Source organism: Patiria miniata, unplaced genomic scaffold, assembly GCF_015706575.1.
Source record: "Patiria miniata isolate m_02_andy unplaced genomic scaffold, ASM1570657v1 HiC_scaffold_29, whole genome shotgun sequence".
NCBI lineage: Eukaryota > Metazoa > Echinodermata > Asteroidea > Valvatida > Asterinidae > Patiria > Patiria miniata.
Window position 1 is genome coordinate 2557121 of NW_024037068.1, and position 27935 is coordinate 2585055.

Consider the following 27935-nt stretch of genomic DNA (forward strand, 5'->3'; position numbering starts at 1 on the left):
GCTTTGTTTAGCCATTTCAATAAATTTTATAACATGATGCAAACAACAGTAACAGCTTATAAAAACCAAAGTAACTCATAATTCTCAGATAAAAATCCTTTTCAGTCAAAATCCTTAAATTTGCACTTGATATTTACATGTCCTATAATATTTCAGAATGACAAAGACGGATAAAGAACGTGTTCGCGAGTATAGACAGAGACTATAAAGGTATATCCTGAGAAGTATGACACATACAAGAAAAACGATGCCAGTATAAAAAAAGAGGGCGAGAGGGAGAAGAAAAATCACCGAGAAAGAAATCTGTGACAGAAGGGATAAATGTTGCATCAAAGTAAGACGTCATAGGAATAAAGCTGCAAATATAACCCCTGCCAAATCCACTTACAAAACATCCTGCAGGAAACCGCAAAGCCTGGGAAGGGATATAGGTAGAGTGAGACTAGCACGCTCATAAGTCCGTCGCCTCATAGGTCCAACGCCGTATAAGTCCGACAAATCGCATCCCCTAACCAAATAAAGGCCTATTAGTCCGACGCCTCATAGGTCCGACGCCTCACAGGTCCGACGCCACGTAAGTCCGACAAATTAAACGCCTCGTTTTTCTGTTGTAGGACTTATGAGGCGTGAGAATTATGAGGAGTCGGACTTATGAGAATGAATAAATCTTATGCCTCCGCGTCTGACGCCTCATAAGTCCGAAATGAGGCGTCGGACTTATGATACAGCCCCTCTCTCAGCTGATGCAACTGGAAAACATACAACCTCATCCTAAGCCCCAAAAGTTAACCCACAACCAAATCACACCTGAAATTACAAGAACAATACGGGACTTCTATCAATGGGATGACATATCCTGACAAGCTCCTGGAGTTAAGGATTTCATAACTGTAAGAGAGGACGGAAAAAAGACAATACAGAAGAGGCATTTAGCAATGACTGCACAAGAAGCTTATCAAATAGGCAAAGAAGAACACACAGACAAACGTGTTGGAAAATCAAAGTTTGCAAGTGAGAGACCACAGCATCTAATGAAGCAAAGTAAAACACCAAGAAATGTCTGCTTGTGCAGGTACCATGAAAACGTCAACCTTCAGCTTCAAACCCTTCACAAAAAAATGCCAAACATATTTCCACTGTACACCAGTGCCTTTCCAGGTGAATGTGTTTGTGATGACAAATCCTATGAATGTACGTACGGTGAATGTTGCGCTGAATGTGTGGCCTGTGGTGAAATGCAGTTGTTCACTGAAATGTTCATCAGCAAAGTCCGTCCAAAATGCTTATAACTGAAACAGCTTGAATGAGATGGGAGACAAGTGAAGGAAGGATGGACAAACATTGAAAAGACGTCCTCCGGTGAGCTGTTATACGCCAAACGAGACTTGATACAATTCGGTCACATGAGAGCGTTTTATACGAGCTAAAGCAGGGACATGCAAACAAATCTTATATCGCCTGAAAACAGCGGTGGTCGGTGCTTCATACCGTTTTATACTAGAGACTCCTCTCAATGGACGCCATCTCAAAAGAAAAGCGTACGATGCACTTGATCGGCAGTGTGCGTGTACAGAAACCCGTTCTGCCGTGGGCGGCAATATTTTGTACGTAAAAGCAATATTTTGACCTGAAGGTAGTTATTTCCCAAAAAAATCTAAACGGATTACCAAGTTGCATGCTCATTTCGAAAAAAAATTGTGTTCAGTTTATTCCTCGTATTTATTTGTTTGTTTTAAAATAAAAGTGCAAATGCTGTCGTTTTGAATTCGATAGGTATATTTGGTTTCTACAGCAAGCAGACAAAAACTCTCAAAAATAATTCGTCTTGAAGCCTCTTTGTTTGTCAAAAAGAATAACTTTGTTTAGGCTTTTGTGAATGACTATTATTGAATTATTTTAAATTTATCGTCAGTGATGGCTGTAATAAGTTATCATTTTGACTAATGTACATTAGTTACAAGTATAGGAAAGTCTTTGACTAACCCAAATTTATTAGCCATCAGTGGTGGGCTTGACAAATGACGTCTAGTCAATGTCTCTGAAGAAAGATCGAATACTTGTCGCAATTAGTCATAAATTCTTTCTGACTGATGAAGTTTGTTATTTTCCCGCCGTTGATGTTTAAAAAAAGCGGGACTGTATCGGTGATGTTTTGCTAGGCGTACGTGTACGGATAGGTAACACTCAGTTTGTCAGGCAGCCATTAAACGAACATCTTCCTTCCTTCATTTTAAACATGACAAAGGTAGGAAAACCATGATTTCGTATAAAGTTTTAAATTGTCGTGAGTTATGATATGAGAGTACGGTTGTGAGGGAAGTATGTTGAATCAGCATAAGAATAAGCCCTAGCCTAGATACCGAGTGAGATTCCAACACAATTCTATGCATGTATTTTGACTAGGCACATCTTTATACTGCAGGCCTAAAAAAAAACGTATGCGGTAGGCCTACGATACGTATCAGCCTTGCTTGCAAACTACACGTCGTTGTGCAATTTCTTTTCAACACACGAGTTTGTTGTGTCAAACAATACATGTACCAAGCCTAAACTACATTATACTAAAGATGGGAGGGGAAATATTTATGATTATAACACCTCACCCACAGATTCTGTGTCTTGATTGGCCGAGAGCGAGTCGCATGTTACTTTCTAATTTTGCTATCTTTCTGTGCACGGCCAAAAGTACTATGCGCATAGCAACCAAAGTACTATACCATTAGCAACCAAAGTACTATTTCCACGGCGCGGTATTTGTGTGCAAATGGATGCTGGTGTGCGCGTTGCGCGTTGCGCGTATTGTTCCAAAGAGAGCGCGCCACAGACTTGGGTTCGAACATTTCGTGAAGGGGTAGTTTGGAAGACAGAAATACATTTTCCACCAATTTTGTATTAAAATTGAAGTTATTTCAACTGTGTTCAGATTAAGATAATTTAAACTATTAAAATCAAGCAGAATCTGTGGGTGAAGTGTTATAAAACAAATATTGAATGCTTTATCTCGTAGTGAAGTAAAACTAACCTCCCTCGGTGATCCATGGACCATTCTATTTTCCCTCGGCTTCGCCTCGGGAAAATAGAATGTCCATGGATCACCTCGGGAGGCTAGTTTTACTACACCACTCGAAGCATTCAATATTTGTATATTAGGAACATTCGACGATTTTGTTGATTATGGACATTACATTTTGAGATAAACCCGAAAAGAGAAATGCAACAAATAAAGAAAGATTTTATATGTGTGTTTCTTTTGCAGGTGTGATCATGATCATGCAGTGGTAGATGCAAGGAGCTAAACACTGGCCCTGTGATCAAATTGCACAACGAGTGAGATTCAAGTCAGCTGTGACCCCATTGTGACCCGGAGATGTAAATATTATGAACGAACACAAAAAAGTGCTACTTCAGTGGATATTATCTGGACTAGTGTGATTAGTCAGAAACTAAGTTACAAATCGCACAAGTCGCTTGACTACAGATAAGTCGTATCCAGCAGGTTTCTATTCTTGTCATAATTATGACTATGTTATCTAGTCTGAGTCTTGACTAATCTAGTCTAGTAATTAGAATGAAAAAAGTGCCAATAAAAAAAGTTGCAGTAAAAAGCATTGCTCCAATGTACTGGTTTGATCATGCTTTAAAAGGTAGAATGTTAATCCCTTTTGTATCTAATCTAAAATTAATAGGATTACACAGCATTTTCTTTGTCATCTTTGCATTAAAAGGTCTGCAATTTTCTGTTAGATTACCAAGATTGCGTCTTGGTTTAGTTAAACATCTTTCTAAACAAGGAAACTTTTGTAAGGTTAAGTTATTAATTAATGAAAGTCTACCCTGCCTTGCAGGATCACTCAAACCAGTACATTGGAGCAATGCTATTTACTGCAACTTTTTTTATTGGCACTTTTTTCATTCAAATTAGCTTCGTGTTGGTATGCGTGATTGGATTTCTATTATTTTCTCACAAGATGGGCAGAAGAGTGTCCTCTGTCATTTGCATTTGGGATATTTTTGAAATCGTGCATTTCTATTTCATTAATTAAGAATAATGTTGGGGGGGGGGGGGAACTAGGGACTTGTGATACCTGTATTTGTGAAACAGGTTGAGGGCATATATAAGGCAGAAATCAACTGGTATTTAATGTCTATGGTTTGCTCCTTTTAGTAAACGATGCGAGAACAGTTTGCCCACTTGATAACAATAAGTTTTTTTCGTACGAGAATTTTCTTCATCAGTTGAATAGAAAACCATCCTCCTATTCTTTTCTAATATAAAATACCATAAAACTTCACGTGCTTTATAGTAAACATTTACTTTACAGGGAATTCCATTTACAGGGAAGATGTGCGCAGCTCTTGAGTTTGTTGATGAGAGCACTTTGTCCCTAGTTGCCCACAACTGACTGACAGAACTAGATACCTTTAAGAAGTTTACGTGACCGCATATATCAGAAACCGTATTTTAAAAGCATTTCCTCTGATTACACCAGAAAAACAGCACATTTTATTTTTCAAAATTTCAACAACAAAAAAAATTTAAAAAATACTGAATCCTTTTTTTCACCGCCTTTTATGATTAAGGTAGGGCTTAAGTGCGCCAGGCACAAGCCACTTCTGACCGAGCAACTGATGTGGAACCTGAGGTGCCATGCAAGAGAATGATGAAGTTAGTCAGGAAGTATCCTATTAAATTGCCCATTGTTAAATCCATAGTATTCTGAAATTTTTAACACGTCTTGAAATATTGATAATGGCGTGTATAGTGCATACGTATGCGTGTACTATAGGCACAGACCGAGCGCAACCTTGGGCCAAGTCTATGATGCGATGTTCAAACCAAAACATGACCATGAATGTCGGGTGGACTGTCTTGTTACAAATTATTGTTCCCTCCTGCAATCAATTAAGCAGCTCAATCTACGGATCGCAGCCAGCGTCTATGGCGGGACGAAGAATTCCAGCTGTTGGCTTTCCTGTATTTGCTAGCATGTGGTTCTGCCTACCGAGCTGTGTCCGCCGCAATTGGCATACACAGATTGATCGTCTTTCAATACAAAAGGCTTCAGCAAGCTTTCCAAGAGCAAAGCAGTTAAAGGGTTGTTTGCAGCATTGATTGTACCCATATCAGAGTAATGCCCCCCCCCCCTGATAAGTTTGAAAATTACATCAATCACACGTTATTTCATTATACTCCAAGCACTGTGTGATCATCAGGGGATATTCCTGCACTCGATTTCACTAAACTCATCCTAGTACCTCATCTCATATGCAACACGCACGAAACTCACAGGCTGCTGAACGGGCTTTTAGAGCACAGCGGCCAATCAGAGCCTAAGCATGCGTCAGTTCCAAGCATACACAGGTTTTGGGCAATGTCGCCCTCTCAACCCTAAATAATGGTTCGGTTTGGCGGGATTTCCTGGTTGAGTATCCTATAGTTGTTGATGCTGGGGTTTTGTAAAACGGTTTTTCAAAGGGTTCACTTTGGGCTTTACCAGCCCCCGTTTATCGCAGGATTCCCCTTGTTTGGCTTCAGCGATATACGGCCTGATGTTGTGCATAGTTAATTGTCTTCAGAAATAGTCGTAGGTAGGATAGCTAGGTCATTTGCATGAGCAACCATTCCACAATTTGCAGAGTTCCCCCATAAGATCAGTACCAAAACCAGAACCCAATTCATTTCGCCTCATTCATCGTTCATCCTTTCTGGTTGGTAAATCCATTAATGGTTTTATTGACAGAGACTTCTGTGCTGCAAATTATGCTTCATTATTATGTTATACCAGGTTCTCTAGCCCGCAGCGCGGGGCAGGGTGCATGGTTAGCTAAAGCCGATGTAAAGTCAGCCTTTTCCTTCCCATATCACCAGATGATTGTGAGCTTTTACGTTTCGCATTCCAAGGTATGTGCTGTTTACAACAGATGCTTCCTGTGGGGGTGTAGTATTTCTTGCGTCTTAATTGAGAAATTTAGCTCTTTGCTAGAGCATCAAGTTAAACTTTTACCCGGTTCTCTAATATCTGATGATTTTTTTGTTTGTGGTTCACTCAGAGCCTGGTCTCATGGAATTGTTAGCATGTCTTCAGACAGTTAATGCTGCATTTGGAGTCACATTTGATGGGGAAAACTGTTGGTCCTGCTCAAGTATTAACATTTTTAGACCTTGACATTAACTAATACCGTCCCAAAAAAGAACACGTATTATTCTTTTCTCACCTACAACAATATCATGTGTCAAAACACTGGAGTCACAAAATAGCCGTTGGAATTAAAACCCATGAAAAAAGGTTAAATGATATCGCGCGAAAGGTAAACGAAGTTAACAGTCACCGAGTACGAGTCAGTACGAACGTGGCACCTAATATCACAATGGAAAACAAGGAAAAGACGCAGTCCGAAAACTGGACACATGAAGTAAATAGCGTCCTGTGCCAGTTCGTGCACGAAAATTTGAATCAACCGTTTTAAAGCAGCTGCAGGGGGGTGGGGGGGATAGAAAGCAAATGTCGAAAAAGTGATGATCCATAATACTGGTAGGAAGCAGCAAAAGTGCTGGTCGAGAATGGATATGCATCTACCAAAAAATCAGAAAGCAAGAGGCAGGAAATGGCCAGGAAAGCAAGGGTATACCACTTGAAATGTTGCATTTGTGTTTGGCCAAAAATATAGGCATTTCCTCCAATTTTTCCTGTTAACGTTTTCCTATCAAATCTTCTACATGTTCATTGGAATTAATTCTCATGCTTGCAATAAGTATGAGAATAAAACTCCGTCTAAATTTTGAGAAACCGGCTAGAAACATAACCTTTCAGCTGGATTTGGAGGCACTGCAGGCCATCGCCAAGAATGGCATCCTGAACCAGGATAAGGAGAAGTCGATCTTACTAGACATAGTTGCTGATGGTAGGAATGCTATATAACAAAATGCTAATAGCGCAGTAATAAAACAATATATAAGAGTAACTGTTTAAAGAACTTCTTTGTATTTCATGAACGAAATACTTAATATTTTAATAATTTAATATGGTTTTGTTAAAAAATCAGCCATGGAAGAGGAAGTTTACGTTAAGTTCGGGATGAGATTGCAGCAGCACCACCGTCAAGCATAGTTCACGTTTGTTTGTGATGAATTGGGAACAGAACCGATTTGACTGAGGACTGAGTTGACCTGAGTTGTGTGACTCAGCTGACCTTGGACTAGAACTAAGTTGTGATAATATACCGGCAATAATTTTCATTTTATTTATTTTTCCATTTTGATTTCTCAATATGGACAAGCCGTCATCTTTGTATGACAGCACTAATCCCACTGGGCACCAAATCTATACTGACCAAGTGCTGTACTCGCTGTGTGTGTGGTTTAACCGTTTGTTCAATGTCGTACTGTGCTAACGTGTGCTGGAATTTACTATCTTACGGAGACATGAACACAATAGGGAACAAAAGATTGTATACGTCTCCAGAAGAACATTTCTATAGATGAATACGTCTCCACAAGAATTTCACGAAATAGATATATGGATTTTACTCAAAAACTAGGAATTTCCAAGGTAGGTTGATCCGTCGCAAATGGAAGAGTTTTAGAAAAGGGATATTTAGTCCAAATTTCAGCCCAGGAAATCAATTCTGGTTAAAATAAGAGCATTTTGAAACTTCAATTTCAAACTCGAAACCTTTACTACACGAGAACAAAGAAATGTCTCCACAAGAATACAAATTCCAGAATGGGTGTTCGCCAAGTAATTGGTGTGTGCATACGTTCGTTTGCACTATGGTTTGCACGTGCGTAAAGTGCGCGGCCTAGTATTGGTAGTTGAAATATGGGGTACATGACCCACGCCAATTTTTTTAGGAAAGAAAGTAGTGTCCAGACGCCACTTTAGTTGTTGTGTACAATGTCTAATGTATAGTCAAGAAATTTTGCAATTTGTTTTTAATAAGTGAATAAGGACAAGCGTTTTGTTGAAGAAAATGTTCCCCCAAAAGTAAAACAGCTCTTTTTGTGGCTTATAGTAGAATGAGGGTTGGGTAAAGTTCACCCAATAATTGAGTAAAAAGATCGAACATGGTTTTTACATTGGTAACCTTTCTTACATAACTTCGTTGTGCAAACATGTAACACAATAATAGGTAAACAGTTGAACTGAACGTTTCTACACTCTAGCTGTTGTGTAAAAAACTACACAAGTAGACTACCATGTTTCCTTTTGTACTAACGAAAAGGTAGTAACTTTACCCAATATTGAGCAAATATTTTTTATTTTTTGTTAGAGTGTATGAGTTCAGTGCCGTCAATCGCATTGAAAGAATTATACATGCCCACAGAAACACACTTACACGGTATTTATGCCTCGACTGATGATGAACATGAAGATGATATAAAGTGACTCTGTAAGCTGTACAATGATTGCAGTTGGCTGGTGTTTGAGATGCTTGAATCCGTTTGGAGACGGCAACAGGAGAAAGTCGGCTGCTTTGCAGCTACGTGCTCTCCGCGTGCACTCTTTTATCCACCCCAATCTACAACATTTGGAGCTCGTCATATAAAATTGACTGTCAGAAAGTTATTATTGAGAGTATCAAGTTATTATTGAGAGTATCCAAGTGCCTTGGTCACAATTATCATTCAATGCAGCTGGCATGGCTGGAAACAGTTCCTCAAAAGTTACATGACACACAGGCTGATAGAGCAGGGCTGCAATAAACTAGTTCGGTTTTGCATTCAAATATATATTTTAGTATTGTCTAGATAATGTTTTAAAAGACGGTCCCATTGTCAGTGCGAACAGGTACCTCCGTTAGTCAGAGACTGGTTATATTACCAATACGAGTAATGAACCTATTCACCAGGAACAGCGCTGACGAACACTACACTTTTTATACTTTCATGTATGACCAACCGTACGCTGACTTCTTCACAGACCCCTACTGAGCTATAGTAGTGCTCACCAAAGGTTGGGGAAAAAAATTACAAGTTATCACCTGCATACGTATCATAAAAGTATCGTAGAGGGCGCTAAATAACTATGGGCAATTCTGGAAACTATTAAACCAAAAGGTCAACATTTAAAAATCGTCAAAATATGATGAGTAATATGTCTTATCGAAGGTCATAGTATGGAGTTTCTTGAAATAATACTGAATTTGACCAAACACACATAGTTTGTCGAAAACAGCATAAGATGTCGGCAATATCAGAAATTTAAAAAAAAATGAGTGTCAAAGACTGTTGCCTTGTATTCATTTTTTTAATGAATTAAAACACTTATTCACAATGCAATCTGATTTTAATTTGAAGGTCATTGGGTGTATATTTAAACCAAATAAGGATAATATTTCAGAGGTGCTTGGTTTTTGTACTGGGCATGATGTGGATAAGGTCTCTTCTTTGATGTACGTCCGAAACCGAACACGCAATTTTTTTTAATATTACAACAAAACTAAGCCATATAAAATTGCAGTGATGCAGATCTTCTGTGCACTTCATGTGGTCTATATGACCACTAATGAGTTGGCCTTCAATGTCTTACAGGCTTGTCAAAAAATGGTTTCGGACGTACTCTAAAAACGTACATCCGAAACTGTGCACGTCTGAAACCATGTTGGCAGGAACTGCATGCATGCCCTTTACATTATTAGTAAGTACTGTATTAACAAGGTTTGCAATACAATTCATATACATGTGTATTTATTTATCTATCTAAGATTTCACACTTAAAATCTCAGACCAAACAAAACTAATAGGCCATACAAACAATAAGTAGGCCTACATGTACATGTATAGTGAATTAAGTTCAGCTCACAAATTTAAATAATAGGCCTACTGAAAAGAAAATCTTCTTTAGTCATAAGTACATGTATGTAAAATTTGCAGCCCTCTGAAAAAAAAGTGAATTGACCTGATGTCACTGTCACATGTTGCACTTTGGACTGAAAAAATGGTGTTATAGCATCACTCATTAGTAGTGTATTAGCATTACTGTGCTGGATAATGATGATTGGGCAAACCGGGTCACATTAATCCCTTCAAGGACCTTGAACTAAAGGTTGCACGAAATATTCACTGCTGTTTTCAATGACTGTGACTATAAAAGTAGGACCAACTCAGGCTATAACTTTACCAAGCAACATAGGGCATCAAACAAAACAAACTTGTTCATTGGTTAAAAGTTGTTCATTTTCATATATGTTTATGCAAATCTCTCACAGGCACATGTACGGTACCAGGCACCTCATGATTTGTTTAGCAACCTTACTAAGTGGGAAGAGGAATTTCAAGTGAAAGTGAGGTGGCATTGTTTTGCTACGTCTCATGGAAAAGGGGTGGTGGATGGGATAGGGGGGACAGTAAAACGTGCGGGAAGGTGAGCGAGTAGTTGCAACTCCTAAAGTTTTTTTTTCAGGTTGCCAGCTCCAGAAACCCAGGAACATCAATACTATATGTATCTGGGGAAGAAATCCAGCTAAATAAAGAAAGTCTTGAAACATTCTGGAGCACTTCTCTTCCAGTTCCCAACACACTGAAGATACATATTGTCCAACCCTCTTCTTGTTAGAGATACATTAGATTCTCGTTCAAAACATCGAGTACGAGTAAGGGAGGATGAGTTTAGTGATGAGGATGAAATAGAAGTAGAAGAACACAGTGAACCTTTGGATGAGGGAAAGGGTCAGTCCAATTCTGATAAGCGGGTTAATTTGAGCATTGGTGACTGGGTTGTTGTAGAATACATGCATGATAAAAATAGATACCCAGGTCATATTGTATCATTTGCTGAAGAAGAACCCAGAGTAAATGTACGTGTTATGCATCGATCAGGGAAGTTTTGGAAGTGGCCCGAGGGAAAGCCGGACGAAGTCTTCTATTATGAAGATGACATCATAAAAAAGATAGGTCTTCCTATCCCAACAGGTCACAGAGGATCTACATTTACATTTGATGAAAGCATTTTGTAATGTTTAGAAACAACCACAGTCATAAGGGTCATAATTCTCCAGATTTCTCAGTCATTATTAATACAGTTACATGTATGATGCATATTTGCATATTATGTATGTATTATTCAATTATGCTATTGTACCCTAAACATACTAAAAGTGTACACGGCATATGTGCGTAAAACTGAGGTTATGCAAGCAGTTACAATGTATACATCATTTAACTTGACTGAGTCTCTGCCAGTGGTCGATATTTTCCCAGATAAGTACATGTAGTTAATGTTTTCTTTCAGCAGAATTGAAATGTTCTCGGTTTTGAAAATAATTTATAAGTTGTGTTGTATTTGCACTGCTTATTGTGTGATGTTGAGGCAGATTTTGGAGCGTACTTTTGGGATCTTACAATCTTCCCCCCATTTTCAATAGCTTTTTGGAAAAAAACACTACATAATCTACATTGAAATCCTGGAATAAGAATTTGATGTCAGTTAGAAATTCCGAAATAAAGCATTTCGGTTTCGGACGTACACCTCCCAAATCTGCCATGTTTAATCACCCTTCTCAAGTTCCTCTTGTTCTTTGAAAGAAATAAAATTTGCTTAATTACAAAGTTGAAAAGTAAACCTTTTGTTTAAAACTTGTTTCATTTTAAAGCTTTGTGCTGTATTGAAAAATGGACTCATCTTTTTGGTTTCGGACGTACAAAATGAAATATTTCGCAATGTACGTCCGAAACCATAAATGCATACATCCGCAACCACTAAAAAGGGGTCAACTTCACCAAAAAGATGAGATTTTTTTTTCTTTGGTTGCTTTCTTCAGTTTGGTCCCTCTACAAACAAAACTGCATCAGTTTCAATCAATAGCCTAAACACTTAAGAAAGATTTTGATAGTGCCACATTAAGTAAAAAAAATACCCTTTGCTGAATACGTCCGAAACCGAGTGGTTTTTCGGACCTATCGTGCTTATCAAGAATGATTTTGCAATTAAATTTTTAAGAACTACACTTCTACCAGGGATGCTTGAAAACCATGTGTTTCAACTTTCAACTGTTTCAAGCCCCCAACATTTCTAAAACGTACGTCCGAATTTCCGGAATTGCCCCTACGTATGCGGATTTCATTTGAGCAAAGAAAATTTGCAAACGGGGTACTGAAATAGATACTTGACTAACCCGAGGGCTTTTTCACTAGCCCGCATTTTTTTCCTTTTATAGAGTTTCTCCAGTTATGCAGCCAGGATTTGGCTGGGGGGGGGGGGGGGGGCTAACAATGTTTTTCAATATCCCTTTTTTTTTGGGGGGGGGGGGGGGACTTACACTCCTATTGTACTACTCGAAAACGGGCCACAAACTGACCTCTCACTTCCAGAAAGTCCACGTGGAATGGAATGGTTTTGTGGCGGTCATTGGGTAATTACCTAAACTTAAACAGAAGACCAAAACGTCTTTGGGATGGACTTTTTTTAAAAATATACTTGAAGGATTTATTTTCATTTACAAACAAATCTTAAATGAAAACGTGGTCCAAACAAGCCTGAATAAATCTAGAATCCATCAGATGTACGTAGATAAATATTTGCGTCGTTACCATTTTCGATCTCACGTGTAAGTACACGATGTGAAAACAGACGTGATCCAAAGACGACCTTGGAACGAAAATAGGTCGTTAGTAAAATTCGTTTTTTCCCATTTCCAACATCTTTTCTGAAGCAATTTGTCAGATCTAATTAACAGATCTAATAATTTAATCATTTAAAACAATTGATGAAATTATACTCAAATTGATACAGTTTAGCTTTCTAAATTTCATGACTTATTTCTTCCTGTCCTTTCATCTTTGCCGTATCCCTATAATTTTTGGACTCGCCAGCCGGGCTACCGGTACTTTAGGAATAGTTTGACTAGCCCGCAGCTGTTATGACAAGCATTTGGCTAGCTAGCTACCACTAATTTGGAACCCAGCTTAGACGTGGATATTAAGCAATTGTAATCAAATTTTGGTCCTACTTTTCTGCAAACAAAGACATTTCTGAACTGTCATTAAATTGTACATTGTATTGCAGGTTTTGCAATACACAGCCACGGTGATGTGAGCTCCTTTGATTGGACCCTGACGATTATTGTGTAATTGGATATGCAGTGTCTCCATATTGGCTGAACGGGTTTCCATTGACGTTGTACAGGGGCCTAGCTCGAAGCTGGCTCGAAGATGGGTAGGCCACTCATTCGAATTTCGTAGGAGGGCTTAGTCATGTCTGCGGCCTTCCACAGGCCCAGGCCATGTTTGCAATGATACCATTGGGCAGCATGACAGATTGATATTTAAGAGCATGTACTCTTGTGTGTATATTGTAGTAGCACACACGTTGATACTGGGTTGGTCTGCACGGCGGTGTTGCTGCAGCATTTCACCTTGCATCCACTGTTGGTTGATATCCTGAAGTAAGTGTCTAAAGCAAGATTAGAGAAAATTGACTGTACTTAATAATAATAATAATAATAATTTAGGAGGCTAATAATCCTTACTCGCAGCTGGTATGCTGAATTGCGAAGGACGCGGCTGCTATTTTGCTTACAAACACTATTTTGCTTACAAACATCGTGATTTAGCATTCTAAGTTGATTCCATAAGAAAAAGTTGGTTAATTATGTTACTTATGATGATCATGGAATGTGCCAAAATCTGATTAGGCCTATGCCCATTTTCCATTTTCACAAAGAGACGCCAACATGCCCGTCCCTGCGTGAGATCGTAAAATTCATGTTTGCCGAGTAACACGGAACCTTGAGGGCGCTGTCTTGCAATCGTGGCGACGTTTTCACACCAAACAAACACACAAAGACAACCTTCTCAGTTGTATGTGGCTCTATCGCGTTTCCTGCCCTTTACGTTCAAGGTTGGTGGTGTGTTGGTGCGGCCGGTAACATTAAATGATTCAGACTGGCTTTAGTTCACGAAACTTTGGCTTGAATGTCTGTCGTTGCTACATATTTTAGCGTATTTTCTTGTAAATATTACAGGCAGCTTCACAACCGATAAGTTTATCCCGACACAAATTATTGCTAAACTCAAGGTCGAGGGCAAGCAGACAAGCGTTGCACATTAGGCCCAGGCCTATCGTTGTTAGGCTAATTTAAGCGAAACTCAACAGGGGCCATACACTACAAGATCGCCAACTTATTTGCAAAGGAGCAGAAGTACAAAAAAGGAAATAATATGGTTCCCACAATTGAAGGTGCTCACACTTTTTTTTTTAATGTGTGTGTGCTTTGAGCGGGCTGTATATACATCAAAAACATTACTTCAATACACACATGTTATACAATAGAAATAACATTCTTTAATTGTGAAATGCATGTAATAATCTCTGATATTTACTTACTTTTTTTTTTTAAAACAAACCTTGCACCAGAGGGTTGTGTAGAAAAATCAGCACCAACACTTCAAAGGGTCAAAACGTGTGAACACTTCAATTGTAAAGATGAGGTCTGTGATGCATGCCAAAGGTGTTATGGACACCCCGTTGTAAGTGATCCATGTAGCTCGCATAATAGATACAGTTTACATATTGGCTCTTGCCCCCAAACTCAAATATTCAGGGTTCTTCTGCAACAAATCCATGGGTATCTTCACCTTTCAATCCAACTGGAGGTGGTGTAGGTTCACCTACAACATTATTTTTTAGTATGGCACAGTGTGTCAGTGTTGATGGGACCTCAAACTTGGGTGCTGATGGTTCTTTGCCAAAACAATCTTGCATTTCTCTTGGTAATGCACGTCTCGAGTTCGGTTACCTCTGCAACAAATCCATGTGTCTCTTCACATTTGGGTCCAATTGGAGGTGGTGGCAAAATATTCATGAAGCTGACGAAAGGGAAATTGATCCGGAACATTTTCTAGTTGATGGAGTTGCTAAAGAATTGTCTTCAAAACGCAAACGTTTTGCAAGAGTAAGAATGGTCTTTTCAAGGAGAAAGGGAATAGCAGTTTGGCGTATGTGACAGAAAAATCACAGAAACCCATGCCTGTAAAGAGAGGGCGCATTGACATAACTAAATGTACCTATTGTGACTGTCGAGGTTTTGATTGTGATCAAATTAGTTTACAAGAATCGGAAAAAAACCCCAGAACGCCTACTTCAACATTAGTAATTTGCAAAGCCAAAGAGAATGGATTCATAGGCTTGTATCTCTTGTCGATTAGGTGTCAAACACTGGTCACACATTGTACTATTATACCGTGCCTAAGTTAGGTACACACCATGAGAAATGGAGTGTCTACAAAAGCAAGTTCTTGACTACTCTTAACATATCTGATAAACAAGTCCGAACAATTCTTAACAAAACTGATGAGGTTGGTGTTCTTCATGGCGATCAAAGGGGTGGTAGACAGACAAAACAAAGAGATGAAATACTGAAGGGCCAGTTCAAAATGCCAGTATCTGTCCTAGGAATTGAATGCTCAAATCATGTTTGGACTGTATAAGTAGGAGCCTCTTTGTCATGTTACAGAAAGGTCGTTCGGTCTCTCAACCTGAAATTTCATCGACCCAAAAAAGATATGTGTGGTCTTTGTAATACGAATTTGACTAGTAATGAGTTGAAAAGGCAACAACTCAAGAAAGAATATGATAAGCACATTCAAGAAAAAGAAAAGGTACAAGAGTTGAAAGTAGTTGCCAAAGAGATAGCCACCAAACAAAATCAACATTGTGCTGTTGTGTTCCACCTTGAACAGGTAATATACATCTCTCGGTCAAACAGATCGGAATTGTTTTATAAAGACGTTTGAGTTGCATCAATTTCACTGTTTATGATTTGGGAAACGGAGATGGCCATTGCTTTGTGTTGCATGAGGGACAAGCTGGTCGGGGCTCTTGTGAGATTGCATCCTTTGTTCATTCGTTTCTGAAGGAAGTCGACAAACAGGGTGTGACGGATGTTGATCTGTTTGCCGACGGCTGCTCTGGTCAAAATAAAAATTTAATTGTGCCTGCCATGATGTTATACCTTGTGAGGAACTTACAGTCAGTCCAAAAGGTTACATTTCATATTTTTGAAGTAAATCACAGACAGTCGGAAGGAGAAGCGATCCATAGTACTGTGGAGCGAGCATTAAATCGAGTAGGTGAGCTATTTGTTCTTTCTCAGCTTCTTTCCGTCATCAGAATGGCAAGAAAAATTCTAAGACCATATGTAATCTCAGTGAAGTCAGCTGAGGTCCAGGACTGGAAGTCGTACAGCCAAAGACTTGGTATCCTCCGAGTCCGATTCTCAGAAGATGGCATAAGAGTACATCGGACAAAGTTCTGACAAATCTAGGTTGTCAAGTACGAAAAAGAGCAATTCGGCTTTAAATACTCTCACACAGACCCCTCATTTTCCATAATCAATATCAGTAACAGTCATCGACACACGGACGCTTTTGACAGTCAGGCACCCGAGTCTCTTCACACATCTGGATGTCCAAAACTGTTATGTTGTCTCTGCTCTGGGCCAATTTCTTTCATCTCGCATCCGGATTACCGTCAAGCATTCTATCGTCAGCTCCCACATCAGACAAGGTGATCTTCTGTAGATTCCTCTCATAATAATCTTTCTGTTTTTAACAGTCTGAATACAGTAACTTAAGCTAATGTTAATCGTCAGTCAGGTTGGTTGTCCACGGTCGACAGACTGCATTGCCTCTTAATAGGCACAGTTCTTTGTTTAATGTTACTTTGCATATTTAAACATTTATTTATTATAGAACAACATTCCAAAATAAAATTGTGATAAAAATGAATATAAAAGAACGTGAGGGAGTTGAAACCGGTATTAGCCAAGTAGAATGTTTATTATACTCAGACTCAAAATAAGCAACAAAGGGACAAAATCATTGAGTTTATGCAACAGCCTATACTGGTTTATTTGTCCAGATACCAGATTGGGCATACCGGTTGTCAATAAAGTAGTGGGCCACACCAGGCCCATCTAGTAATGGGCAATAACATGCCATTGGGCAATAACGACTGCAAGTACCGGCTGATCATGATGTGACTCAACGATGCATCAAATTGCCTGGAAACCTGCAGTTGTTCCCTGTCTACTTGCAGGCGCTCAATCTCCACAAGTAGACGCTCTCTCTCAGGAAAAATTACGGATTCATTAGAATGGAATCTTGAGCTTGATGATGGTGGTGCTGGTAGGGGTTGAGTTTTGCTTGATTGAGCTGCCGCTTCAGACTCATCCCGATCCTCAAATTCCTCTTCCATTCCTTTTCAGCAGTTGTGACCGCTAAAAAAATAAGATATACAGAAAAACAGATTTGTTATATCATATTAATGTCTTATCATATGTATTGCATGTATTTATGATTTTTAGTAAAGTGAATGAAAGCAAATGTTTTTTTGTGAAACAAATTATATTTACAAAAATATTAAATTATTAAAAATATAAAGTATTTCTTGAAAGAAATACAAACAAGTTTTCTGAAGTCTTGTATATTATTTTTTTTTTAAATTGTAGCACTACAAGTATTTTTTCGGCATTCGTACCTTCAGCGACTATGTCCATCAAGAAATCAACTTCTGGTTGGAGTGGATCTATTTCTCCTTCCTGGTTGAGGATGCCATCCTTGCCAATGGGCAGCAACGCCTCCAAAACCAGATCAAAGGTTTTTTTAGTGGCTGGTTTCTCGCCTTCTCCTGTATAAAAACTACAACAACTTAAGAGAGTGGTCTAGGTTCATACTCATTACAGGCATGAGAATGAATTGCCAATGAAAAAAAACCCCATGAAATTTGTTCCAAACGGGGGGGGGGGGGATGTGTGCAATCAAGCAAACAAACAAAAAACAACCCCTAAACTGGCTCAAAATAAATAAAAGTGCAAACATTTTGGCAAAAAAAAACAGTTCACTCTCGAGAAGAATGGTGTGACCATTAACCATGAAAGTTAAATACATATTGCCGTTGAATGTAAAAGTTTGAGTTAAAATAAAACAAATTATAATTTCTTCCTGTTTTTACTGGCATCTGTAACCCGCATGACAATACGCACACATACATTGTAAATTTGAATGAGTTTTGCTTGAAAATGTATTTAAAACTTCATCCCTGGATTAATGTGGTTAGAATAATGAAACTTAGTTCCAGATGGGTAGTTAAATCCCGGTGCAAGCGTACTTAAGTGCTGAACCAAATTCTTTAATTAAATGTTTCATATGCTCACTATATTTTCCATTTTAGACTCACTTGATGTATTTTTTATCAGTTTGTTTATCTTACACTTGACTTTTTACATGACATTTTTATGTTTAATTTCATTTACTGTTACAATAAACCAGAAATAAAATGAGAACCAAGAGTGAAACTGGTCTAATGTGAATTGAGGTTAAACATAAGTATTCCGATTTTGAGGTCTCTAAACTAAGCAACTAAAGGGCTGACTCTGCTAAGCATCTTTTCATTTCTTTTTTTCCCTTTAACTTTGCTGTTACATTTTTTTTTGTTCATACAACTTTTTGCCACATTGGCCTAAGTTATCCAGTGTGCGCCAGCGGAACACAGAAAAAGTATATAGGCATCAGTTATCCCGCAAGCGCAAGTGGAATACGGACAATGTAGTGCGTCTTTATCCCGCATACCACAAGGCCTTTAGGACTGCATTTTCTATGTTCCACGAGTGCGAGCGCATAGTTCCTACGTGTATATACATGTACATGAAGTACTTTTAGCCGTGTACAGAAATATAGCAAAAATAGAAATCTCCTGTGACTCGCTCTCGGCCAATCAAGACACAGAATCTGTGGGTGAGGTGTTACAATAGAAAATATACATTGCCTCTGAAATTGGCAGTCATGTTCTGTCAATGTTACTATTAAATCCTTATTCCTTAAAATATCTTTATTGGGCCATTTTTTTTAAATTACTTGGACCACTAATTTTCAGGTGTAGGCGACTAGTGAAATTCAATACTCACAACTAATTTCAAAATGTCGCGACTAGTCACGGCATAACGACTTGTCGACTAGTTAGAAATAGTCGCGACTATTGGTGACTAGGCCACTAGTTGCAGTAGCTGCACAGGCCCTCTTATTTTTTTGAACTAGCACCCTTTACGTGCATTAGCTGTTTAGCGCATGCACCTGAAATGCACCTGAAAAGTGTAATAATACCTCACGAACACACATTTATTCCCTTATTTATGTTTCAGTTCAAACATGGTTTCAATGAAAACCACAGCTGCGTGGTAACTATTTATAATACCATAGTGTTTTTGCCACGGATTCGACCAATCAGGATCAAGGATATGAGTCATCTTCAAGCAAACTGGTGGGGCGGGGGTAAGAATTGGAGGTGCTTTCCAGTCGTGTGGCAGCAGATAACAATATTTTATACACATTTAACCTTTTTTTTGTATTTAGAAATATCTGTTGGTGAGCATGATGCGATGGAGTTGCCCATCATGGATGTGACCTTCATACAGCAAGTCATCATCCTCATCAGCATTGTCATCGTCTCCGTATTCCAAACTCCTTGGAGAGGTTGTACAGCACGCAGCACACCCTGATGATGACTGTAGCGATTCCCATCTAATCGATGCATTGTAGCAAGTCTAATCCATGTATCCCAGCATGCATCACTCCTAACATGGCCGCTTACATGTTCGTATGTGAACTCGTGTTGTCGTCTAATAAACCTGGAATAGTTCCCAACATATCGGAGTCTATAACTTTCTTCATGGTGTCAGTAAGTACAGGATTCGCTTCTTAATACATCATGGCTACTTTCGGCAATATTGGAGAGTTTTGTGAAAAGAAAGAGACATGGGAAATGTACACTGATCGTCTCGGCGAATATTTCGCGGCGAACAATATCTCCGACGCAGCACGCAAAAGGGCCATACTCAACTCTGTCGTTGGTTCACAAACATATAAGCTGATTAGCGATCTTCTTGCCCCTAAGAAACCAAACGAAGCTACATATCAAGAACTAGTGGACAGACTTGAGAAGCATTTCAAACCCACAAAGTCTAGCATCATTGCTCGCTTTCAATTCAACAGCCGATGTCGGCGATCTGGTGAATCAATCGCCGAATATTTAGCAGCACTACGTGCATTGGCCAGTGACTGCAAGTTTGGCCAAAACCTTGATGAAATGCTGAGAGACAGACTTGTGTGTGGCGTGCAGAATGAACGCATCCAGAAATCCCTGCTTGCCCAACCAGAGGACAAACTTGACCTCAAGCGCACAGTGGAACTTGCACAATCAATGCAGCTCGCAGGTGATCAGGCAAAGATGTTGTCAGCCTCTACCAGCACAATGGCTGAATCAAATACCACTGTCAACGCTTTCAAAAAGAAACAAACTCAACGCCCAAACAGACCAACATGGTCAAATCAACGGCAGACATCTGCACGCAGTAGTTCTACACAGCATCAAAAGCCCAGAAAACCTTGTGGAAATTGTGGAACTTTTCACAAGAGGCGCGAATGCCCAGCCTATGGCAAGACTTGCCACAAATGTAACAAAAAGAATCACTATGCTGAGTACTGCAGAAGCAGCCGCCACGTCTACACAGTAAACCCCGATTCATACTCGGAGGAAGACGAACCTGCCGTGGATGAGCAAGAATTATTTTACGTTCGAGCCGTGGACAACACCAACTTGAACTTGAAACATGACATCCACGCTACGCTTGTGGTGAATAACACACACGTTCCTGTCCAACTTGACACTGGTGCACGTTGTAACGTCCTGCCCATGCATGTTTACAACGTCATCGCACCACCTAAGTCCATTGATAATTCAAAGTCAACCAAGCTCATCGCTTATGGAGGAACCGAGCTCCACACAGTTTGACTAGCTACACTGCCATGTCGCATTGACTCATCGCTGACTGACCACAATATTGACTTTCACATTGTTGACACACAAGTGAAAGCTATCCTCGGCTTAACTGATTGCCTCCGTCTAGGCCTGCTGTCTGTCAATAACTTGGTTTACCATGTCTCCAATGACACCACATCACCTCAAGTCTTCAAAGACTACGAAGACCTGTTTGACAGCTCGCTCGGGTCACTACCAGTCATCTACACCATGACCATAGACCCCAATGCTACGCCGGTTGTCCGACCCCCACGTCGCATCCCTGCTGCAATGCAAGACAAGGTCAAGTCCGAACTGCAGCGGATGACTACCCTAGGCGTGATCACTCCAGTCTCCGAACCGACAGACTGGGTTTCCTCCATGGTCGCGACTCATAAGAAAAACAGCGAAGAAATCCGCTTATGCATCGACCCTCGCGACCTTAACGAAGCACTGAAACGCCCACACCACCCTACCCGAACAGTAGAGGAAGTCGCTGCCAAGATGGATGGTGCGACAGTTTTCTCAGTGCTTGATGCTAAATGCTCGTTCTGGCAGATCCCCTTGGACTACGAATCATCACTGCTGACTACATTCAGCACGCCATATGGCAGATACCGCTATCTTCGCATGCCCTACGGCCTCTGTTCTGCCTCCGATGTGTACCAGAGAACCATGGAGCAGATATTCGCCGATCTGCCATGCTCCATCATCGTAGATGACATACTAGTTGGTGGACGCACTAAAGAGGAACATGATCGATACCTCAAAACTGTCCTTGATCGGATACGCAAAATCAACATGCGCCTCAACCCTACAAAGTGCCGCTTCGGTCTTGAACAAGTCTCATATGTCGGTCACGTTTTCACCGCCAGTGGTCTTAAGCCTGACCCAGCCAAAGTCAGTGCTATCACCGACATGCCTCCACCCAACGACGTTACTGCCCTACAACGCTTTCTTGGCATGGTGACATACCTGGCCAAGTTTGTACCCAACTTGAGCGACTTAACAGCCCCACTACGCGAGCTCACACATAGTGACATCCATTGGTGCTGGCTAGAGCAACACAATGCCGCATTTCTAGCAATCAAGGACAAGATTGCTAATGCGCCGACACTCACGTACTTTGATGTCCGCAAGCCAGTCACGTTGACCTGCGATGCCTCCAAGTTTGGCCTTGGCGCAGCCTGCCTACAAGAGGGTGCCCCTGTCGCGTATGCTTCACGTACCATGAGTGACACTGAACAACGCTACGCACAGATTGAAAAAGAACTGCTTGCAGTTGTGTTTGCCTGCACCAAGTTCCACGACTACATATACGGTAAAGACATCGTAGTCGAAACTGACCACCAACCATTGGTCACCATCGTCAAAAAGCCTCTGCTGAGTGCCCCTGCGCGGCTTCAACGCATGCTTCTCCGGTTACAGAGGTATAACATCACCCTCGTGTACAAGAAAGGAAAAGAATTGTTCCTTGCCGACACTTTGTCACGTGCACCCTTGACAACGACCGGTACTGAAACTGATGACCTGCAAGTCATGACCCTCCTGTCAATCTCTGACATGCGACTTGAACAGCTCAAGAAAGCAACTGCCTGTGACTCTGCCATGCAACAGCTCACTGATGTCATCAGTCGCGGATGGCCTTCGCATATCAACAATGCCCCACCAAAGGCCCACCCCTACTTCGCGTTCAGAGATGAACTGGTTCTCGACCGCGGTATCATCTTAAAGGGACATAAGGCCATCATTCCCAAGTCACTACGCGCAGAATACATCCAAATACTGCATGAAGGTCACCCAGGCATCGAGGCTACCAAACGCAGAGCCAGAGATGTAGTTTACTGGCCATCAATGTGCCTTGATATCGAGCAGTCCGTCTCTGGATGCACAGTTTGCAACGCTACCAAAGCCCATCAACAGAAAGAACCACTGAAAAGCTACCCCCCACCCAGCCTACCATGGGAACACATTGGAGTTGACCTATTCCATTGGAACGGTATGGATTACCTAGCCCTTGGTGACTCATACTCCGGCTGGTTTGACTTCGCTTCACTCGACAACACCTGTGCCTCTACAGTCATTGAGGTACTCAAGAGACAATTTTCCATCCATGGAATCCCCCGCATCGTTATCAGTGACAACGCACGACAATTTGATTGCTTCGCCTTCAAACAATTCGCACAGTCATGGGGCTTCCAGCATACAACCAGCAGTCCCCATTTTCCCCAGTCCAATGGCCTTGCAGAAAGCTCTGTCAAGCGCGCCAAACAACTCCTCGAGAAGACAAAACGCGACGGTTCAGACCTCTACCGAAACCTGCTGAACATTCGCAATGTCCCAACCAACCCCCAGCTTGGCTCACCTTCCCAACGTCTCATGTCACGGCGTCTTCGCACAACCATCCCTACCCCGACGCCACTCCTTAAACCCGCCATTTACACACGCGTCACAGCACAGTTACGCAAGAGGCAACAGCAACAGAAGTCTTCATATGACAAATCTGCCAAGCCCCTCCGACCACTGAAACCAGGGCAAGTTGTCCGTCTACAATCACCCAAAGGGCACGATCAGCTTGGAATTGTCCAAAAGCATTCCAGAAACCCCAGATCGTACATCGTCAATGCCCAAGGCACACTCTACCGCCGCAATCGGAGACACTTATTGCCAGTCTCTGAACCACCTCCAGAGCAACAACACTCACCTGACTTCTACTTACCGCCACAGGATCCACTGCCTCAGCCTGCCATCCCCCACGCACCTCCACCACAGCCAGTTCTCACTCGTTCCGGTCGCATCTCGAAGCCAAATCCTAAATACACTTAACAGTTTTGTGTGACTGTTATTGCTTCGCCCGCACTGGATTTGTGTGTTGTTCCAAATTTCATGCTGATAACTTTGGACTGTCCCCGACTACTGGACTGTTAGTAACTACATTTGCCTACTTAACATGTGTTATGTGTTGTACACTCCAAAGATGAGGGCAGAATAATCCCTTGTACACACATCGAGTACTGAGACAGTCTATCTCAGTACTCAAGGCATTTGAGTTTTGTTTTTTGTTTTTTTACTATATTATTGGTTTAACCCTCTGTTTGTTTTTCAGAGGAAAGGATAGTAATTGTTTATCTTGGAACATTTACATAACCAGTGTGTTTTTTAAATATTCATTAAGTGTTTTCAAATCAGTGAAATACTCAGACTTTAAATTACCAGACTCCAGTTTACAAATTCACTGATCAAACAAATGTTTATTTCATAAAGCTGTTTTATTCAAATTGTTAAAACTAAACTTAGAAGAGAGGATGTAGCGATTCCCATCTAATCGATGCATTGTAGCAAGTCTAATCCATGTATCCCAGCATGCATCACTCCTAACATGGCCGCTTACATGTTCGTATGTGAACTCGTGTTGTCGTCTAATAAACCTGGAATAGTTCCCAACATATCGGAGTCTATAACTTTCTTCAATGACACATGGCCTCTGAGGAGCCACTCCTTGAGTTGGCCGAACGTCTGCTCAAGGACCACTCGCGACTTTCTGTGACTCCTGTAATTTGAGGGTGCATATCAAAGGTATGTGTATTAATCTAGACTTGAACTAAAGTTAATTTAAGCATGTAATGATTCAAGTGTGCAATTCTGTTCATTGGGATAAGTTATACCTGTTGTAACGTCGCTCAGCATTTGTTGCTAGTTTCAAGATGGGGGTCATCAGCCATGGACGAAGTGCGTAGCCTTTGTCTCCAATGAGCACTCCAGTTAGTCTGCAATACAATAGAGCACAATTGTTACATCTTAAGAGTAGTAACTGCATCATGGCTCAGCAGTTTTTCCATGCAGCTTCCACAAATCGTGGCAGTTACTAAGCCTATATAACAAGTTTTCAAGGCTTCAATCGTTCTATGTGTCTCAGAATAGTAAACAGAAGTTCACACAACAATAATATTCAATTCAAGGCCCTCGATCAGTTTTGTCTTTCAATATTGCCTTGCCTATCGACGATATGTACTTACAGTTTAAGAGAAGCTCTTCTGACATCCATTCATAGCTCCAAAACACACAAATATTGATCCATAGACTCAAGAGAAAGTCAAAAGGATGTCAAAGAGGTTGAAAAAACTTTAGTCCTCCACACATCCTATCACTCGCCATCCCATAATAATGACAACAAACTTTTCTTACAATAAAGGGCGCTATATCTGCCTTAAGCAGTGATTTGTCACCAACTGTTGTAAACATTGCGCTGATATTATTGGGTTGATAGTAGACAACAAGAAATGCATCTTATATTTTTGTTAATGGTCTGATTAGTAATTGTACTTTTTTTGTTTTAATTCTCAGACTTGGTGAAGTTTGACTTACTGTCCATTGGTGAATCTCTCTCCAAGGATGCTTCCATGGATGATGGCGCTATCGTGGGTACTGCCAGGCCACCTGGCTACAACACTGGTTAGTTTGTAGTTGGCTTGGACATTGATGCTATGGTAACCCTTGCGATTTACATACATGTTCCGCTTCTCCCAGTGGCGCTCCATACAACCTGATATGAGTGCAGTCTAATGTACCGACAACGTTGGGAAAACTTGCCATCTCAAAGAACTCATGCTTCACTCTTGCTACATTCTGAGGTTGTACAGGGAACTGGATCACCCTTGGGGTTAATCTGGCCACTGCATTTGCCACTCGATGTACAATGCGGTATACTGAGGGCACACTGACGTCATGTAGGTCGCCATGGACAGTGTAAAATGAGCCCGTGGCAATGGAGCGGTAGTGTTGCCAGAACTTGCATGTGGGCAGGGATTGCATTGCTAAGAAAATTTTGTACATGTACAGTTGTCAGTAATAATAAATGAATTTCAACAAATGTACCAGATCTAGCTTAGATTTCAAATTATAGTTTTGCAATAGACAATTACTTTGTGGCATCACCAAAGGCATTCACATTTTAGATACAAAAAATGGTACATGAATAATGACATTTTAATTAAAATTATATTAAGAATAAATATGACTATATTTTGTGCAATAGGTTACGTCAAGGGTAAATGGTATTTGTAAAGATTATATTATTTAAACTTTTGCTCGGTAAAATGAAGGGATTAAATGAGAACTTACCTGTTTTAAATTTAATCCTGATTTTATGAGAAAGAGCGAGTGAGAGATTACGTGAGATCCCGCCACGCGCATGCCCAGTCATTATTAAAAGCATAAGGATATGAGACCAGATAAAAACCAAATCCCATGGTAGTGCTGAAGGGTATAAATATAGAGAACTGATCCTGGTAATTGAAAAAGGGTGGGAGTGGAGGGCACGTAATCTCTCACTCACCCTTTCTCATAAAATCAGGATTAAATTTCAAACAGGTAAGTTCTCATTTAATCCCTATATTTTATTGCGAAATCTCGCGAGAGATTCCGTGAGACTTTAAAGCATCTGGTCAAATATCCTGCCCAAATACATGGTAAACAAAGGGTGTTTACGTGAATGGTCTTTATGTGTACACATAAATGTAATAAACAAAACTGCAATGAAACCAAAGCTGTGTTGAAGTGCTGTTTTACTTCTTTAATTTCACTGCACTCAAACCTTCACGTTCAGGGAAACACTATGTTGGTACACATTCATCAATTATTTATTGCCTATCCTGGGCAAAAGGCAAGACAAATTGACATACACACTGTATGTGTCTGATGTTAATAAACTTGGCAAATACCTGAAAACTCCATATTATCTGAAAATCTGAGCACAACAGCTCACCATTGGGTGCTCCCTTTTGTACATTTTTAGGGAAACAACAAACTTGTTCAAAAACAACTGTTAATAAAACTCATGACTGAATCCAAGCCAGCACGAATGCATGACTTTCCTCTTAAGTTGGATCGTAACTGGAAAGCAGGCTGTGTGCCATTTCTGGAGTGGCCTGCACAGGTTTGTTATGAAAGGTGGTTTCTGTAGCCCACCCTGCAGTCTTCAAAATGTCTGAAATTGGTACTCCCGATTTATGAGCAGCTGACGTTGCCGCTGCTCGTGTCGAGTGTGCCTTGAATTGTGATGTATCGACTCCTGCTTGGAGCAGCATTGTGTTCAACCATCGAGCAACGGTGTCCTTGCTAACAGCAGCATGGGGGAGTTTGAAACTGATGAAAAGCTGTTGCTCTGTGGTATGTTCCTTGCGTCGTAGGTGTTCAGTCCGAGCAAGATACTGATTTAGGTAGGTGTGAACACACAAACGCCTGTCTGGTGGATATGCTTTCAAGGTGACCACCAGTCCAGTATTGCCAGGGCGACTTTGCTTTAACAGGTCGGCAATGGTGAAGATAACCACGTCGTGTTTAAGCTGCATCATGTCCAGAAGCAGTTTGTGCAGAGTATGTGTTCTGTGTGCTGTAACCAAGGCAATCAGCATTGCCAACTTGAGGGTAAGGTCTTTGAGGGACAGTGTGCCGGCTGGAGACAGTCGGCGCAGATAGTCAAATACAACTTGAACATCCCAAATTGAATTGTATCTTGGTGCAGGGGGCCTTTGTGTGTATGCACCTTTAAGAAAACGGCTGATCAAGGGGTGATTTCCAACAGCAGAATCACCCTCTAAAACAACGAACGATGAAAGAGCACTACGTGCAACATTTAACGAGTTGTAACTAAGCCCAACATTAAAAAGTTCAGTTAAATATGTCACAATCTGGACGGCATTGGTGTGCATAGGATTTGTCGCCCTCTTACTGCAAAAGTCAATCCAGCGTTCGATGTACCCACTGTACTGTTTCTGGGTATATTGTCGCCAGGATGACATGATGATGTTGGTAGCTGCCTCTGGAATTCCTCTGCCTTCGAAGGATCGCCGGACAGTCTGCAACAAAGGAGGTGGAGTTTGGGTTGGGCTGCAAACACCTGTCACTGGCTGTATGAGGAGATTGTGTGACTTTGGTAATAGCACTGGCGGCTCAATCAGCATATTTAGCAGTTGCGAAAACCAGGGCTGGGTAGGCCATTTGGGAAATATCATGAACCCTTCCGTGTTATCCGCAGCAATTTTGTTAAGGCATCTGCCTATTAGACAGAAAGGAGGGAACGCATAGAACTTAGGGACTCCCAGCTTACAGAAAATGCATCAACTGCCTCTGCTTCTGGTTTCC

General features: G+C 40.7%; 2 protein-coding genes and 1 long non-coding RNA gene across 3 annotated transcripts; 1 reads left to right on the top strand and 2 right to left on the bottom strand.

The window, feature by feature from the left end:
- Positions 1 to 16819: 16819 nt before the first annotated feature.
- On the bottom strand, positions 16820 to 17706 carry LOC119736002. Its single transcript, XR_005272251.1, has 2 exons — positions 17478 to 17706; positions 16820 to 17217 (listed from the first exon to the last, which is right to left on the bottom strand). It is a non-coding gene; the product is annotated as an uncharacterized LOC119736002 (long non-coding RNA).
- Positions 17707 to 21023: 3317 nt separating this feature from the next.
- LOC119735855 (uncharacterized protein K02A2.6-like) lies at positions 21024 to 23618 on the top strand. The gene has a single exon (XM_038209793.1). The coding sequence runs from the start codon at positions 21024 to 21026 to the stop codon at positions 23616 to 23618; it is 2595 nt and encodes an 864-aa protein (XP_038065721.1).
- Positions 23619 to 24179: 561 nt separating this feature from the next.
- LOC119735856 (putative nuclease HARBI1) lies at positions 24180 to 26198 on the bottom strand. The gene is made up of 4 exons (XM_038209794.1): positions 25158 to 26198; positions 24978 to 25038; positions 24458 to 24603; positions 24180 to 24342 (listed from the first exon to the last, which is right to left on the bottom strand). Exons 1-4 carry the CDS (start codon positions 25328 to 25330, stop codon positions 24180 to 24182), a joined length of 543 nt encoding a protein of 180 aa, XP_038065722.1. The 5' UTR covers positions 25331 to 26198.
- Between the last annotated feature and the right edge of the window lie 1737 nt (positions 26199 to 27935).

Bases quoted from the DNA above. Each gene is read 5' to 3' on its own strand.
- LOC119735855 (XM_038209793.1), top strand. From the start codon at position 21,024: ATGACCATAGACCCCAATGCTACGCCGGTTGTCCGACCCCCACGTCGC.
- LOC119735856 (XM_038209794.1), bottom strand. From the start codon at position 25,330: ATGGAGCGCCACTGGGAGAAGCGGAACATGTATGTAAATCGCAAGGGT. The intron at 24,604-24,977 runs GTAAGAAAAGTT...GCCATGATGCAG, and splicing joins CAGATATAGCGCCCTTTATT to TTACTACTCTTAAGATGTAA. The intron at 24,343-24,457 runs GTATAACTTATC...CTCAAATTACAG, and splicing joins GCTGAGCGACGTTACAACAG to GAGTCACAGAAAGTCGCGAG.